Genomic DNA, 17322 nt, shown 5'->3' on the forward strand with positions numbered 1-17322 from the left:
GTCTTCATGGTGCATTTTTTCCACAGTTCTTCATGTTTGCTTGCACACTACTTAATGTAATATTGTTCATTTTATACACATAACCCAAACCTTATGTTGAAACAGAAGTCCTGACAGTCTTTTAAAAACAATTTATGCTGTGATGTAGACTGTATTTCACATTGCGCTCTAACTTGTTGGGTTTCTTCAGGCTAATTATTAAAATTTGATCATTTTAGTCAGTTTTATTTGCTTTGACATCTTATCAGAATCACAGGTCAGTTTAAAAGAAAAAATCCAGTACTGACGACACCTCCCAACCATCTGTGTGCTGGACTTTGGAAGAGATCTGAAAAATCCAATCCAGGAGTAGCATTTGACGGAATTAGTGTGACTTGAGAGAGTGGAAAATGCAAGATCACACCGTCAGCAGGTTCAGAGCCAGGTCTTCCAAACGACACATAACTTTCGGCACAGATTTACTGTCCGACCGGCTCGGGTTTCATTCTCCAGGTGCCACACTTACATGAGCATAATTACTAGAGTCAACGCCAACCTTTGGGAAACCCTCGTCCCCTCCTCCAGGATTCAGCCCAGGAGTCTCCCCCTTTGTTTCCTGTCAGGGTTCTTGGAATGGAGGCGTTGTGACAGAGGAACACTGTGGACCGAACCCGGTTTGCGTCAGCAGCATCTGTTTGTGTTGGAGGCAGGTGACCCCAGAGAGGTTAGCTGTAAATCAGAGAAGCACGGCAGCTGGGACGGCCCGTTTACATGCGTGCTCATGTGCACGTTATTTATACTTATGTTTGATCATATTGACGCACACAAGCGGTGTTGAACTATTGCTTTCTTTCCCTCGAGTGCCTTCTGTGTCAGCATTGTCGGAGATCTGTCACACACTCAGACAGACTGTATTCCCTGCTCTCCCAGTCACACTTCAGACAGCAGGATTTTCATTTCAGCCCTAAAAAAAAAAAAAGAGCAGTCACTTTGGAGCTCTTTGCTCTTAGCTGTGCCAAAACAGCAGAGGGGCAACGTGATGCGGTGCAGCCAGCCAGCTGTGCGCAGAGGCAGGGCGAAAGAGAGGGCAGCCAAACTCTAGGGCTGCCCTGATGACCCCGTAAAGCCTCCCCACCTGTTCACAGCATCCGATCTGGTGAGACTGGGATCTGGTTGGCTGGCGAGGGTAAAATGACAGCGACTTTTGTGGCTGCTGGCCTGCGATTTAGCATTTGGCTGCTATGTTACTTTTCCATTTTGCTTTTTAGGAGTTCTGCTCGTATCATATGAATAATGTACAGTATATATGTATTTAATACTTTTATTCAGCAAATTCATTTGATCAAACGTGACTGTTGTTACAATCTTTTTCTATTTCAAATAAATGTTGTTCTTTTAAATTTTATTTATCAAAGAATCCTGAAAAAAATATTAAGCAGTACAACTGTTTTTAACATTTGTAATAGTAAAAAATGTTTCTTTAGCACCAAATCATCATATTAGAATGTTTTTTAAAGGGTCATGTGACACTGAAGATTGGAGTAATGATGCTGAAAATTCAACTTTGCGATCACAGGAACAAATTGCATTTTAAAATAAATTTAAAATAGAAAACATTTATTTTGCTTCACAGTATTACTGTTTGTGCTGTATTTTTGATGAAGTGCAGCCTTTGTACGCTCAAGAAACTTTTTCTGCAATATAGATACAATCTTATGAAGTAAATATACACTACAGTCAAAAGTTTTTGAACAGTAAGATTTTTAATTTCTTTTAAAGAAGTGTCTTCTGCTCACCAAGCCTGCATTTATTTAATTCAAGGTACAGCAAAAACAGAAGTTTGAAATGTTTTACTATTTAAAATAACTGTTTTCTATTTGGATACATTTTAAAAAAGTAATTTATTCCTGTGATCAAAGCTAAATTTTCAACATCATTACTCCCATCTTCAGTGACACATGATCCTTCAGAAATCATTCTAATATGCAAATTTGCTGTTCAAGAAACATTTTTTTTTTTTTTTTTTTTTTTTTTTTTTTTAAGGATTCTTTGATGAATAAAAAGATCCAAAGGTCAACATGTATCTGAAATAAAACGCTTTTGTAACATTATATACCATATCAATCAAAAGCTTGGAGTAAGTATAATTTTTTTTTATTTTTTGGGGGGGAAAGAAATGATAGAAATGAATACTTTCATTTAGCAAGGATGCTTTAAATTAATCAAAAGTGATGATAAAGACATTTATAATGTTACAAAAGATTACAAACAGATAAATGCTGTTTTCTGAATTTTCTATTCATCAAAGAAACCTGAAAAAATTCTAGTCAGCTGTTTTCAACATAATAATAATATCAATAATAATAATAAATGTTTTTTGAGCAGCAAATCAGAATATTAGAATGATTTCTGAGCGATCATGTGACTGGAGTAATGATGCTAAAATTCTGCTTTGAAATCATAGGAATAAATTACATTTTAAAATATATTCAAATAGAAAACTATTTTTTTTAAATAATAAAAATATTTCAAAATGTTACTATTTTTGCTGTACTTTGGATCAAATAAATGCTGGCTTGGTGAGCACATTAAAAATCGTACTGTTCAAAAGCTTTTGACTGGTAGTGCAGATATTTACATTTTTAAACTTATTTTTGGCAACATTTGTGGTACCGTCAGGCCATCAGTATTGCTTTTAAGATGCTTTGTCAAAAGGCAAAAAAAGCTTTTTTGAAAAGAGTCATTTCTAATGTATTTCAAATATATAGTTTTGCACATCCCTAGACAGGACAGGATTCCCTTCCTCCTAGTCTAGCGAATTAGATACCCTGGCTGACCACTGAATAACCCCACCTCCACAGCCCCCCTACAGTAATACCAAAACAAATGGCGATGGCTAAAGCAGATGCTAGTGAGCTCAGACTGAGACTAAGACAACAACACACAATAAACTGGAACACATCTTACAGCTTAACTGCATTCCAGACCCAAATCAAATTAGTTCTTGTGATGTTTACCCTAGTGAAAAAAGAAAAAAAAAATGTATTTGAAATACATTTATTTTATGCAACATATACAGATGCATTTACATATTTGCAATTGTATTTTGGTTTACTAAACTGATATACTTAAAGGGATAGTTCATCCAAAAATGAAAATTTTGTCATTAGTTACTCACCCTCATCTTGTTCCAAACCCATAAAACCATCATTCATCTTTGAAACACAAATTAAGATTTTTTTTTAATAAAATCTGAGAGCTTTCTGACCCTGCATAGACATACAACCCATACCACGTTCAAGGCCCAGTAAGTTAGTAATGACTTTGTTAAAATAGTCCATGTGACATGGTTCAACCTTAATTTTATGAAGCTAAACTTACCCTTTGAAGTCTGCAACATTGGAACAGCTAATTTTGTGCTTAATTCACTTTAATTGTGCGTAAGTAGTGCTGAGGTAACTAAAGATGTGTTTAAGGATATTTGATTGTGCTAAAGTGAAACTATTGCAAGTATACTTAAGGTACTCTTGCATTTAAAGACTAAAATCATGCAATCCTTACCAATAATGATATTAAAACACATTTTAGGGATAATGTTACAAATATGCATTGTGCAATAAAATACTTGAAATACTCCAACCAAAATACTCCAAAATGATCATTTTAAAACCGTACTTCTTAAGTGATATGTCAATAAATATGTTAATGACGTTGAAGTATACATAGTATGAAATAAATGTATTTTAAATAAATTATTGGCCTTTTTTACTAGGGTAGGTTGTCGATGTTCTGCAAAAAGAGACAGTGAGCCATTTTGAAGCTCTCTTTACTGTGGAGAGAAGAAAAGCCATCAAAATCATCATCCCATGACGACATTGTGGGGAAATGCTTTCAAACCCTCCCTTTGGAACGGCTCTCCATTATCACCCCATAACCAGTTTTAATAATTTATAAAACTGCAACTGATGCATCAACCCATTTACAGCATCTTTGTTTTAAAGCGCCTTATAATGACTTGCATCATTTCCTGAAAGACTGTAATCACACAATCACCATCATAGCTTTTTCGGCCAAGTGGTACGTTGGAAACTCGTAGTCGCTTCGCTCTGTATCTGTAACTACCCTCAGTAGTTTGGAGAGAAGTGATGCTCTCATGTGAAAAGCGCAGGACGGCACGCTATCTCTTCATTCCCCTCCGCACAGGGAGTGTTCCACGGGCCTGGCAGCTCCTCTTGACAACATAACCCTCTTCCCCAGTCTCTCTCCTGTCCGTCAGAGTCCTGACACCAGCGACTGAGAGCCAGACATAATCACTGCTCAGCATGAAGTCACTGACTGCTTTCCAGAAGACGGCATAACTCTGTAATGACCAGGACTGTGAGCCATTAAGGATGGGTTGTACCCAGTTCAAGGACCAAAGGAGTGATATTGGAAAAATATCTGTTAGATAATTATGTTTGGCACTAAAAATGTTTCAGGTTGCTGTACGCATGGGTTAATAGGATGTGAGACGCTTTTTCACAGCTTAAGTAGAGGCGGTTTAGATTGTGTGGTGTTGCTTAATGTAACATCAGAATTGATTACGATGTATTCTTCTTTGTGTGATTTCATGCAGAACCGTTGCACTGTTTTCCCGGAGAACATGAAATCTGCAATTCAGATCAATGTGGCCGAAAAGTCATAATGTTCAATGTGAAATGTGATCGTCTCTAGGGGTCGGATGAGACTTGAGAGAGGGCCGTTGACCTTGTCTTTGTGAGACTGGCTGGAGTTGACTGCAGAGTAGCCAGGACTTTCCCACACTCACAGCTGCTGCAGACGAGCTGAGCCGTGAGGGGCGTTAGCCTGCACTGACGTCAGCTCTCCGACACCCACAGGAACACAGACTGGGACACAGATACACACGCTTGCTAGCATCCATGATAGGGCTATTCGAAATCACCACATTTTGCGGGCTAAAATTATATACCTCATCATTTTGGACATATGGACCTCATCATTTTGTACGTGGTATTTTTGGTGGCAGAAGTTTTAAATATTAGCCCTGGCATTTTTATTGCTCCAAGTAGCTTTCATCTACCTGACCTAGTTTATTTGTGAACCCTTATATGCTAAATTCTTTACTTGCTGTATTTTGATAAATATACTCTTTCATTCAAAAATATGGGATTGGACTTTTATTGTTTTTGAAGTTGCTTATACTCACCAAGGCTATAAAAATCAGTGAAACAATGATCTTTTGAAATATTATTGCAATTTGAAATAACTGATTCTTTTTCAGTATATTTTATTGTAATTCTAATTTATTCCAGTAATAACAAAGCTGTTTAGCTGTCATTACGCCAGTCCTCAGCCACACAATCTTTCAGAAATCATTCTAATATGCTGATTTGGTGCTTGAGAAACATTTTTTTGTTTCATTATAACAAAGCTGAAAACAGATGTGCTGCTTTTTTGGTGGAAACTGATACATTGTTTGAATAGAATGTTCAAAAGAACAGATTTTATTTGACATAGTGTTTTTTTATTACAGTACAGAAGTTTTTGATCAATTTAATGCATCCTTTCCTTTTTTTCTCCCCCTGAAAAATCCTACCAACCCCATACTTTTAAATGGTAGTGTATACATTTTTGTTATATATATGTATTTGACATGTATACACTCCAAAAAAATTCTGGGTTAAAAACAACCCAGCACTGGATGAAACATGGACCCATACTTCTGGGTAGTTTTGTTGAACTCAAATATTGCTTATAAATGACCATATTTCTTGCGTAAAATAGGTTGGAAATTAACATTTATTAATATGAATGAATGAATGAATGAATGAACATTTGGTAATAAGTTGAATAAATAATAATTAAAAATGTAATTTAAAAATTGCTTATTTATTAATAAATGTTCACCTTTTGTATTTGTGCTAATGCCTCTAGTAATTATGTGTCTGATTTTTAATTTTTAATTTTAATTTTGGGTTCATTTTAAGCCAGACATATAGTCATTTTTAAACAATAGTTGAGTTAAATAAAACTACCCAGAAAGTTGAGTCAAAACAACCTAATCGCTGGGTTTTTGTCCATATTTCACCCACCACTGGTTTGTTTTTAACCCAGCATTTTTTAGAATGTACTATGGAACAAATTATTTTTTCATTTATTAATTTAGGCTAATGAGTATATTATGTTGTTTCTTGTTAATTCACATTAGTTCATAATACTAATGTTGCTTAATAAAACTTTAAATAATAAAAAAATATTAAAATTTTATTAAAATAAATACTGTAGAAATATAGTTAATTAGTAGTTTGTAGAACAGGCTTTTAAAATCACCCCTACACAGTATCAGTAACTACATGTGTGTCATTTACCGCGTTTCATTGTCATTCATCTCTGATCATACAGAATTTGCTTATATCAAACTTCACCAAACTGTTTGCTGTGTGTCTAATCAACTAAAACAGGTTTCTCATTTTCATAAAATCATGAAGTACAGACTGGTGTTTTTCCTCTGTCTCTCTCTAACCCTGTCTCTCTGCTGCATGTAAAGTGATACGTGTTCATCAGCGGTTGGTTTGTTGTTCTGGTTCACTGGCTGGTTTGTAGCGTGTTGATGAAGCTCTTGACTGGCTCTGTGTAGTGCCGTGGCTTTTATGATGCTGTTTTTGTTTGGCCAGCCCTGGTTGGCCTCTTGGTTTCAGACGGTGTGCAGTTATTTAGCCACTCGACTGAGATTCGCTCGAACACAAACACACAACGCTCTTATACTCTCCATCTCACACCTCAACACACTGACACTCTCATAAAGACAATTTAGTAACGGAAGTTCTGTTTTTTCACTCTTGTTGATGGCTCATTTTTATTTAGTCTCATTGTCAGCACAGTTCCCACGTTATTTGTGTTAGCCTTAGGTTTACGTAAAGTATGATGGCTTTGACCTTATGTAGGCGAATGTCTGCAGACTATGGTCTACTTTCAAGTGTTATAAACGTTTCTGTGTTTTGTAATGCAAATATTATATGACACATTTTTCCCACAATACACTCGTAGGTTATCTGTCCTTAAAAGAACAAGACTCTCTCTTTTTGCCCGTGGGTCAGATTAAGGGAGTGTATTTTTACACATGTACGTGTATGGGGGTTTAGCCTGCTACTTTTTGCTTGTATTTTAAACAGGAAGAAAATATCATTAATGCAAGGTGTTTTTTTTGTCTAAAAGTAACAGCTAAGTTGTTGAACATTTGTTACAAAAATGTTCTATTTTAAATAAATACTGTTCTTTTGAACTTTATTTATCAAGGAATCTTTAAAAAAAAAGTTACGGTTTCTACAGAATGTTTGTTTTCATTATTAACAATAATAAATGTTTTTTTTGAGCAGCATTTTAAGCATATTAGAATGATTTCTGAAGGATCATGTGACGCTGAAAATAGAAAACATTAAATTATAATAGTATTTCACAATTTTACTATTTTTATATATTTTTTTTTTATCATGCAAATGCAGCCTTGGTGAGCAATAAGAGACTTCTTTAAAGACATTTTAGGTAATATTTTAGGTTTGACCTTGTCGTTGAACTCTGAAGACGCAATATTCATGAGATTCATAATTATGTTGTATTTGTAAAAGCACTTTTTCACCTTTCGCAATATATAAAAGTTTTTGAAAACACTCATGGAGTCAAGGTAAGACAATATCCTTTAACTTTTTACAGGTGTTTACACCTGGTAGTTACATGAATCTCAAGTGCTTCTCCTGTGACCACTTGTGATCAAATTTCAAGGGGAGAGTCTCTGATTTCATGATTACATACATCACTGACTGCGTCACAGTGTGCAAGGAAATCTGCATAGTGTTACTTTTAAATATACGTGCATTTTAATCTAAAGACAAACATGTTTTAAGTGTAAGTTTTTTTTTTTTTTAATCTCAGCTTTGCTTGATATGATCTGTCTCACTGCATGTCAACATCACTCAATTTATTTAAATGTGTTTGAATGACAACTCACCAAGGTGGCATTTATTAGGTCCAAAATACAGTAAAACAGTAAATATAAACTTTTCTCTGCTGTAATATTAATACATTTTTAAAATGTAATTTATTCCTGTGATGCAAAGCTGAATTTTCAGCAGCGATTACTCCAGTCTTCAGTGTCACATGATCCTTCAGAAATTATTATAATATGCTGATTTTCTTTTTTTCTTACTGTATTATTATAAATGATAAATTGAAAACAAGTTGTGCTGTTTAATATTTTTGTAGAAACCATAACGTTTTGTTCAGGATCCTTTGATAAAACATACAAGGTCATTTATTTGACAGAATTTATTATGTAACAATTTAAAATTCTTTACTGTCACTTTTTTCAATTTAACCCACACTTACTTAATAAAAGTTTACATTTTTTTCCTCTATTTGTTGTACAATTAACAATGAGCAAAAAAAGAAGGCCTCTAACACTAGCTTGATTTTTCTGTTCTGTTTTCTTTTTGTTTGTTATATAATAATAAAAAAACCTTGCTACGTTTACTGCGTTAGGCTAACTGTCATAGCACTTGCATGTTATTGCTCTTTTGTTGATTTTGATTGCTTCCTTTGTCCTCTTTTGTAAGTCGCTTTGGATAAAAGCTTCTGCTAAATGTTTAAATGTAAATGCAAATATATTTAAAAAAAGATATCTTAAAGACCTCAAACTTTTGAATGGTAGTATATAAGGATGGATTAGCAGTTACACTGCTCACAAAACTTTTTGGACCCCATTTATTAGAACTGCAACTGTGCTGTTCATTTGACCCAAACAGGCGTACCAGAGTCAAAATATTGTAACATGTTCACGGAAGCAGATTTTATGAAACTGGCCAACCTTTATTTTTCTGTTAATCTCTGTTCCATCTGTAAGTTTATTAGCTCAATGGACCAGAAAGAACATTGAGAGATTTGCTTAAGTAACTCTGTGACATTGTGGGGCATTCAGAGGGGTCAAGTCTGTTTATGCGCGTATGTAACTGCCAACGTGTCCGACCAGTCCGATGTTAAGAGGTCTTTTTTTGACCTACAAAACCTTTCCAGTGTATGAGACAAAGTGTCAGACACCTTTTTCTGACACATCTCCCACCATCCTGGTTGCCATGAAGTTTGTACTATTGTTTGCTGGCCTCTGTCAGGTTGCCATGGCAGTGCTTGTTTGCCATACTAAACGTCTGATGGCGTTAAGCATATGCTGACAGCTAACAGTGATCACCTCTGTCTGATCAGTAAAACATCTGATTTAAGAGCAAGAGGCCACTGTCCACATCATAATCAAAACCCAATCCTGACATGGAATTGAGTCTTTATTTTGTGTCTTGGAGTGGTTTAATGTATATGTGCCACCTTTTTCTTTCAGTTAAAACAGGTGAGCTTGTTTCCATCAACTCCATCTGTGTGTGTTGGATGAGTAAGAGTCTGTGGTCATGTCTTTTGGACAGCTCTGAGTGCCTGAGAGTGCTGCCGGTTTTAAAGATCAGAGCTGCTGGAAGTGACACATGACACGGCCAGCGCAGGTGCAGGGCACTTCTGCTTTGTCTGTTGTGCCGCTCTCAGAGCCATGTGGAAAAGCCAGGCTCTTCTCACGCATATCACCAGTACTCCCCCATGTGGTCAAACACTGTGCTGCCTTTCAGTTACAGTGGCTTTCTGAGTTTAACATGGCGATCGCTCGCATATGAGCCGTTGTTGGCCGAGAACTCTCTCGAACTGTGCTTGTCTGATTATTTTAGGACTGTGGCATGCCACTGTTTTGATAATGCTGTTGAACTCTTGCTCATTTGTGTTTGCTTGGTTGCGAAATTAATTCATGCAAGTGTTCTCTGAAAAGTTTCCATATTCCTGAAAGTAAGGATTCTGTCTCTTTTTATTGTAAACAGAAGTGAACCTTGGTGGAAAACACATGTTGTTCTAAAATCCTTAATGTTAACATTATTCTAATTTTTATAAAGGTATATACATATACATATGTGACCCTCGACCACAAAACCAGTCGGGTATATTTGTAGCAATAGCCAAAAATACATTGTATGGGTCAAAATGATTCATTTTTCTTTTTAATGTTAAAAAGTAATTAGGATATTAAGTAAAGGTCATGTTCCATGAAGATATTTTGTAAATTTTGTACCGTAAATATATCAAAACTTCATTTTTGATTATTAATATGCATTGCTAAGAACTAGGGCTGTTAAAGGATTAAACGTGATTAATCGCATACAAAATAAAAGTTTGAGTTTGCCTAATATATGTGTGTGTACTGTGTGTAATTATTATGTATATATAAATACACACAAAATCATGTATATATTTAAGAGTTATTAATGTACAAAATATTTTTATTTATATATAATATTAATTGTATAAAAATTCTAATAAATACATATACTATTTCTTAAACATATACATGAATGTGTTTGTACTTACATATGCATAATAATTACACACAGTACACACGCATATATTAGGCAAACTCAAACTTTTATTTTGTATGCGATTAATCGTTTGACAGCCGTTCTAAGAACTTAATTTGGACAACTTTAAAGGCGATTTTCTCAGTATTTAGATTTTTGTTTTTTAATCTTTCAAGTAATTGTATCTCGGACGACTATTGTCCTATCCTAACAAACCATACATCAATGGAAAGCTTATTTATGTATAAATATCAAAAACAATTTGAAAATTTGGACCCTTATGACTGTTTTTGTGGTCCAGGGTCACGTATAGTTTTTAATTAATATGAAGCCATAAAACCACATGAAATATTTGTTCTTTTAAAAAATTAATTTGTCACTTTGTAGGACTATAGAATTGTACTGCAAAAATATAAGGTGTTCAGAAAAATGGACAGAAATGTATTTACTTATTAGTTAGTACAACTAAAATCTATAGTTTAGACTTTCATATATATTTTAACCAAAATCTTGATGTTGAAAAATAAATGACCCCCTTATTTTTGTCAACCAGCCTAGTAGTGCTCATACATCCCAAATTTGTCAAATTAAAAAGATATGTTTAGTTGAAAATGAAAGCATATTTCTCAAATGTCTGTTTGTTTTGTTGCCAAACATGTTAATTGTGACTTGTGCAAGTGTGTTTTGAAGTTTGGGCCTCTAATTTGGTATATAATGGATTAGTTAAATGTTCAAAGAGTTTTTTTTTTTTTTAAATATATGAATGTGTAGACAACTTGTTTTCTAATTTAGCTCTAAAGGTTGCTTTGCTACTTTGTGATACGAGAAAACAGACACAGCCTGTGACCTATCTCAGCGATAGTGTTGTGGGACTTGGCTTCTGTTGGGTGACTTTCCTCTGAGCCTCTGAGACAGATAACGTGGAAATGCAGTCAAATGACGTAGTTTGGCTAGATAAGATCTGCGAGCGCTATTGTTGACGTCTCATTGTGGTTACAGTGGTTTTCTTTTTTTTTTCCTGCAAGCGCCAGAGAGGTTTTCGTTTAGCAGCTTTCAGCTCACAAAAAAGCGCTGCTCAGGTGTTGACAAAATGTTCACTCACACATCAAACGGTTGTTCAAACCAATACGTAGAAATGTTTATTTTTACGTGATTAGAAGCATTTCAGCAACATAAAAATAACTCATTTAGCTGCTGCTTTGTCTTTAACTTTCCATAGGTTTTGTGCAGGGTGGCAGTCGTGAAAGAAATGTTCTTTAAAGAGCTTTTGTTTTGTGTCCTTTAGATGATCCTGTGGGACTGGGACCTGAAACAATGGTACAAGCCACAATATCAGGTCAGTACTACTCCTGTTTATCTTTTCAACACTGTTGAGTAGCTTATCAGCACAATTTATGTAAGTTTTATTAGGTAACCACCCAATATCCAGGTTGTTGAAGTACATTTATGTTTTATTGTATAAAATGGAAATCGTTAAATAAAAGTATTGTTTTTTTATGTAATTTTACTTTTAATAGTAATCATTCACAATGTTTGGTTCTAAATGTTAAGTACATTTTTTTTAATATTATATTATATTATATGTTTTGTGCGAGTTTTATTTTATAATGCTTTATGTGCAGTCTGGAATAAGAGAGTGAATTTTGTCGTCTGTCACATGCAGATCAGCATCTCCTCTCACTTTCCTTCTGTCTGAATGAGCTTCATATGGTCCAGTTTGTAGCCTGTTAGCATGCTGAGGCCTGTAGCCCCTCCATCTGCCTGCTGCTCATTACTGCAGCTGACCTGCGAGTGGATAACCCTCATCCTGGCTCACATAAAGCTTGCCAAATGACGTCAAAGCCTGGAGGAAGTGCTCGCTGTGCACTTTTACCACACACATGTGTGAGCTCGCACACACGCGCAGGTTGCAGCAGTGCCGCCACTCTATTTTATTACTTTCATCAGAACCCTGCTCCCCCCCTTCAAAAAATTATGTAGGTCTGAATTAAATACAATCAATAAAATGAGCTCAGCATGTACGCACAAGGCTGAAGATGGATTAAAACTAGCTGAGTTTATAGATACCCAGAGTTCTTCCTGTAATATCATTATGAATGGTTCCTTTTTTTCCGCTGAGTGGATATCATCAAAAACTGTCTCTGCTACTTGGCTGGATTTATCAAATGGATGGCTCCGAGAATGAGTCATTCTTTGCTACACTTACTACTGGCACAAGTCTGGAGCAGTAGGGTGGCATGCTATAGTGTTCCTGTAACGCAAACATTGCATGGCGCCAACAATGTCAAAGTTATGGGTTTGATTCTCAGGGAATGCATTAACTGAAAAAAATGTGTAGCTTTAATGCAATGTAACCCACTTTAGGTAAAACTGTCTGCCAAATGCAAATGCAAATGTTAGTGTTTAAAATCCTGCTGTATTTCCAAATGACCACAAGGAGGCAGTGTAAGTCCCATAAACAGATACATAGAGTAAAGTGTTTTTATGCAGCAAATTTCCTGACTTTGCAGTCTATGGATGTTCTAATATATATATACTCTTTGTCTACTTAGGGTGCAGTGAGTGGGAATGGTGTGGATCTCTCTGTGATAAACGAGGCCAGGAACCTGGTCTCAGACCTGCTGATGGACCCGTCTCTCTCACCTCACGTCCTCTCGTCACTGCGCAGCGTCAGCAGCCTCATGGGAGCTTTCTCTGGGTCCTGTCGGCCCCGGGTCAACCCCTTCACCCCCTTCCCCGGCTTCTACCCCTGTGCTGAGATAGACGACCCCTCAGAGAGAGGAGAGAGAAAGCCACTCAAGGTAGGTGAGCAGCAGTGTTGGGAAAGAGACACTCATAATTTGAAACACTCATAATTTGAAGTAGAGTAATTGCAATCAAGCTAGACTGCTGTTCAAAAGTTTTGGATCAGTTTTTAATGTTTTTTAATTCTCTTACACTGCCCTCCCAAAGTTTGGAAATGCCCTAGAAAAGTTTTGGACAATATTGGCATGAATCCTTTTTAATTTGTGATAATTTTGCACTGATAAGGGACAACACAAATTACGAATATATATTTTATTACATAAACAGTTTATACATAGAAAAAAATATTACAGCCCTGCATAATCTGGGCCTAAATTCATTGTATTCTAAACTTAATTGGCAATCAATTTTTGAAGCTATTGAGGTGTGCTGACCCAAAAATCTTGGGCCAAGTTTAAACCAGTAACCAGGCATCACAGCTGGCAAAGGGGCATGTCTGACTTTGACATGTATATGTTGCCATTAGTATGTAATCAAAATGAAAATTATTATTGCTGGTCTTCAATGATAATGTCAAGTTACTTTAATGTATTTGCACCAAAAAATGATAAGGATTAATGGTGATATCGTTCAAAACCACACTTTGCCAGGGGTGTTTCCAAACTTTTGGAGGGCAGTGTATGTTCATCAAAGTTGCATTTATTTGATTGAAAATACAGAAAAAGTAATATTATTGCAATTTAAAATAACAGTTTTCTATTTTAATATATTTTAAAGTATAATTTATTTCTGTGATACAACAATGAATTTTCAACAGCCATTACTCCAGTCTTCAGTGTCACACAATCCTTCAGAAATCATATTAATATGTTGATTTCTTATCAAGGTTGGCAACAATTGTGCTGCTTAATATTTTTTTGGGAACCTGTGATTTTTTTTTTTCAGGATCCTTTGATGAATAAAAGTTCAAAAGAACAGCATTTATTAAAAATGTAAGTCTTTTCTAACAATATAATTCTTATCAAATTAACGCATCCTTGCTGAATAAAAGTATAAATTTCTTTCAAAGAAAGAAAGAAAAAATTACCTGACTCCAAACTTTTAAAAGGTAGTGTATATTGTTACAAAAGATTTCTATTTTAAAAAAAATGCTGTTCTTTTTAATGTTTTATTCTTCAAAGGATCCTGAAAAAGTATCACAGGTTAAAAAAAAATAAATTAAGCAGCACAACTGTTTCCAGTATTGATAATAAAAGTAATAAATGAGCATATTAGAATGATTTTTGAAGGATCATGTGACACTGAAGACTGGCGTAATGCCTGATAAAAATTTAGCTTTGCATCACAGGAACACATTTTATTTTGAAGTGTATTAACATGGAAAACCACTATTTTAAATTGCAATAATATTTCATCGTTTTTTTCTGTATTTTTGGTCTTGAAGAGCAGAAAAGACTTCTTTAAAGCATTAAAAATCTTACTGATCTCAACTTTTTGAACGACAGTGTACACTTTTGAAAAAGTAGTTAGCCACACACAAGCTACTAAGAAAAGGTATATACTATATTGTTGCTCAAGGGCCAATAATTATACATTTAGCCATTAAAATATTCAATGATTATAATTAATAATTTTGTCAAAATAAATTACAATTTAAATACTAAAAAGTAAAATCAGTTGTTTTAAATGCTTAAAGTGAATTTAGGCATCACAGCATTATAATGTACAGTCTGATAGATGGACATTTGTAGTGTTTGTACAGTGTTAAAAGTTTGTCTAATATTATGGGAAATGTCGCAAAATTAAATTTCCAGTATGAGTCATTGTATATCCAATAAAGACAATACCATTAAATGAAAAAAATCTCTAAAATCAGCTAATGACCCATATGGTACCAGTATACACTACTGTTCAAAAGTTTGGAGTCTGTAAGTTTTTTATTTTTTAAATGAATTTATTTATTTTTTTCAGAAAGAACACTTTACATTTGTCAAAAGTGACAAAGATTTATAATGTTACATATTAATTATTTTTCAGTTTCAATTCTATTCTTCAAAGAATCCTGAAAAAAGGTATATTCCAATTTTGATTACAATAAAATATTTCTTGGGCACCAAATCAAATTAACGAACTGTTTGACAGTTTCGTGAACCGTCCAAATGGAGCGATTTACTAAAATGAATAGTACTTTTTAATATTGCACACGAGAGAGAGAAAAGGGTGAGAAGGCAGTTTAGAAGAGCATTTTAAAATATAGTCTCAACTTGGGGCTAAGTGAGCAATACAGTAGGACATTAGGAAATTTGCTGATTCAATCTCTGCTAGTAGCCATCACCTGTGTGCCCTTAAGCACAGTTATGCCCTTGGGTATCTCTAGGGGTATTGTCCCTGCATCTGGAGCTCTGTAAGTCATGCCTGCTTATTGAATACTTCCTAAATAACCTTTTACTTTCAGGGTCTGAGCAGCAGGAACAGTCTCCCTACCCCTCAGCTAAGGCGCAGTTCTGCCTCTTCCTCTCTGCCCCCACTGGAGCCTGCCTCTTCACGCTGGGAACGCACCAATGGCAAGAGATCTCACTCTGAGCTCAGCAGGTCAGACCTCTCAAACTGTCTCACGACTGCACTCTTACACCGTAGTGCACTCTCTGAACTCCTCCGGGGTGGGGAAGGACAGGAACACGGGTGCATTTGTATCTGTTAATTTGTAGTCGTGATATAATATGACCAAACGGTTGAGGTTTTAGTGGGACGCTATGCTTTCTGTAACTTTACTGTTTGTCCTCTAGGTGGCAGTGTTAAAATAAGATCTGTCAGATGCTGGATTGGGAATCTCTAAAGAAACTTTATCCATTGAAAATTAGACATATAACTAGGATCACATGGACTAAATGGGGACATTAGTCATTCATAAAATACTATATAACCTCCCTAAATGTTTTGATTTAAGTCATTTTATTGTGCTTCCAGCTGTCTAGTCATCTAATCATCTCAGCTGTAACACATTTTGCCATGTGGCTTCTATACATTTTTCTTCTTTTTTTTAACCCTACAGCCAGAGTTGTGTTTCTAATGGGCCGAACAGCAACTTGCTGACTATTCCTAAACAGAGATCCTCCTCCGTCACCCTCTCCTATGGCCACACTGTACCCAGAAGACCAGGTCTGCACCAATCAAGAGTGAAATAACCTTCCTTTCATATAATATTTTGTAAAAGTTATGAGATTAGACAGAATGATTTACATGTCGTAACTGTGGAGGTGGCATTACTTCAACAGCTGCCCCCTCCTAATGTAGGTAAATGACAAATAAAAATAAATCTATATATCTATCTATCGATCTATCTATCTATCTGTCTGTCTATCTGTCTATCTATCTGTCTATCTATCTATCTGTCTATCTGTCTGTCTGTCTGTCTGTCTATTAATCTTTTTTAGTTTTTTGTTAAATGAGCTGTATTAGCTGGTTTTTACTGGTTTTTGCTTCAGTAAGCTGTTTTGTTTTTTAAATCAACTGGTTTTAGCTTGGTTTTTAGTTGGCTTTTTTTCTTAAAACAGATTCATTTAACTTGGTTTAGCTAGTGTTTTGGTTTTTCACTAAATTTTGTTAAATCAACTGGTTTTTACCATTTGTTGCTAGCTCAACTGGTTTTAGCTGTTTTTCTAAATCGAGAGGTTTTAGCTGGTTTTTAGCTGGTTTTTTGTAAAATGAGCTGGTTTTAGCTGGTGTTCAGTTGGTTTTCATGTCAAAGAGCTGGTATTAGCTGGGTTTTTGAGCTGTTTTTGATTTGATAAATCAACTGTTTTAGCTAGCTAGTTTATGCTAGCAACATGCTAAATCATGCTAGCAACATGTTGGCAATATTCTAATCATGCTACCTTGCTGAAAAAAAAACTGCTAAACCAGCTTAAGATAATTGGCTGGTCTTAGCTGGTTTAAACTGGAAGTAGCTGGTTTTAGCTGGTCTCTCAGCCTGGCCCTTGAGGCTGGTTTTAGCTGGTCTTTCATCCAACTGGTCTCCCAGCCTGACCAGGTAAAACCTGCCTGACCAACTAAGGAAGTGGCCAAAACTTCTCTAAAACCAGTCTGCTGACCAGCTAAGACCAGCCAACCAGCTTAGGCTGGTTTTAGCTGTTTTTTTCAGCAGGGTAGTAACATGCTAAATCAT

General features: G+C 35.4%; 1 protein-coding gene across 1 annotated transcript in view; it reads left to right on the forward strand.

Moving 5' to 3' along the window:
- Positions 1-17322, forward strand: part of pde3b (phosphodiesterase 3B) — a 64846-nt gene that overhangs the window by 35431 nt on the left and 12093 nt on the right. The window contains exons 2-5 of the mRNA XM_051114993.1: positions 11698-11748; positions 12965-13213; positions 15613-15749; positions 16210-16316. Of these exons, the coding sequence (XP_050970950.1) occupies positions 11698-11748; positions 12965-13213; positions 15613-15749; positions 16210-16316 (544 nt within the window). The remainder of the gene's footprint in view (positions 1-11697; positions 11749-12964; positions 13214-15612; positions 15750-16209; positions 16317-17322) is intronic.

The sequence above is a fragment of the Labeo rohita genome, chromosome 7, assembly GCF_022985175.1.
Source record: "Labeo rohita strain BAU-BD-2019 chromosome 7, IGBB_LRoh.1.0, whole genome shotgun sequence".
NCBI classification, from domain to species: Eukaryota; Metazoa; Chordata; class Actinopteri; order Cypriniformes; family Cyprinidae; genus Labeo; species Labeo rohita.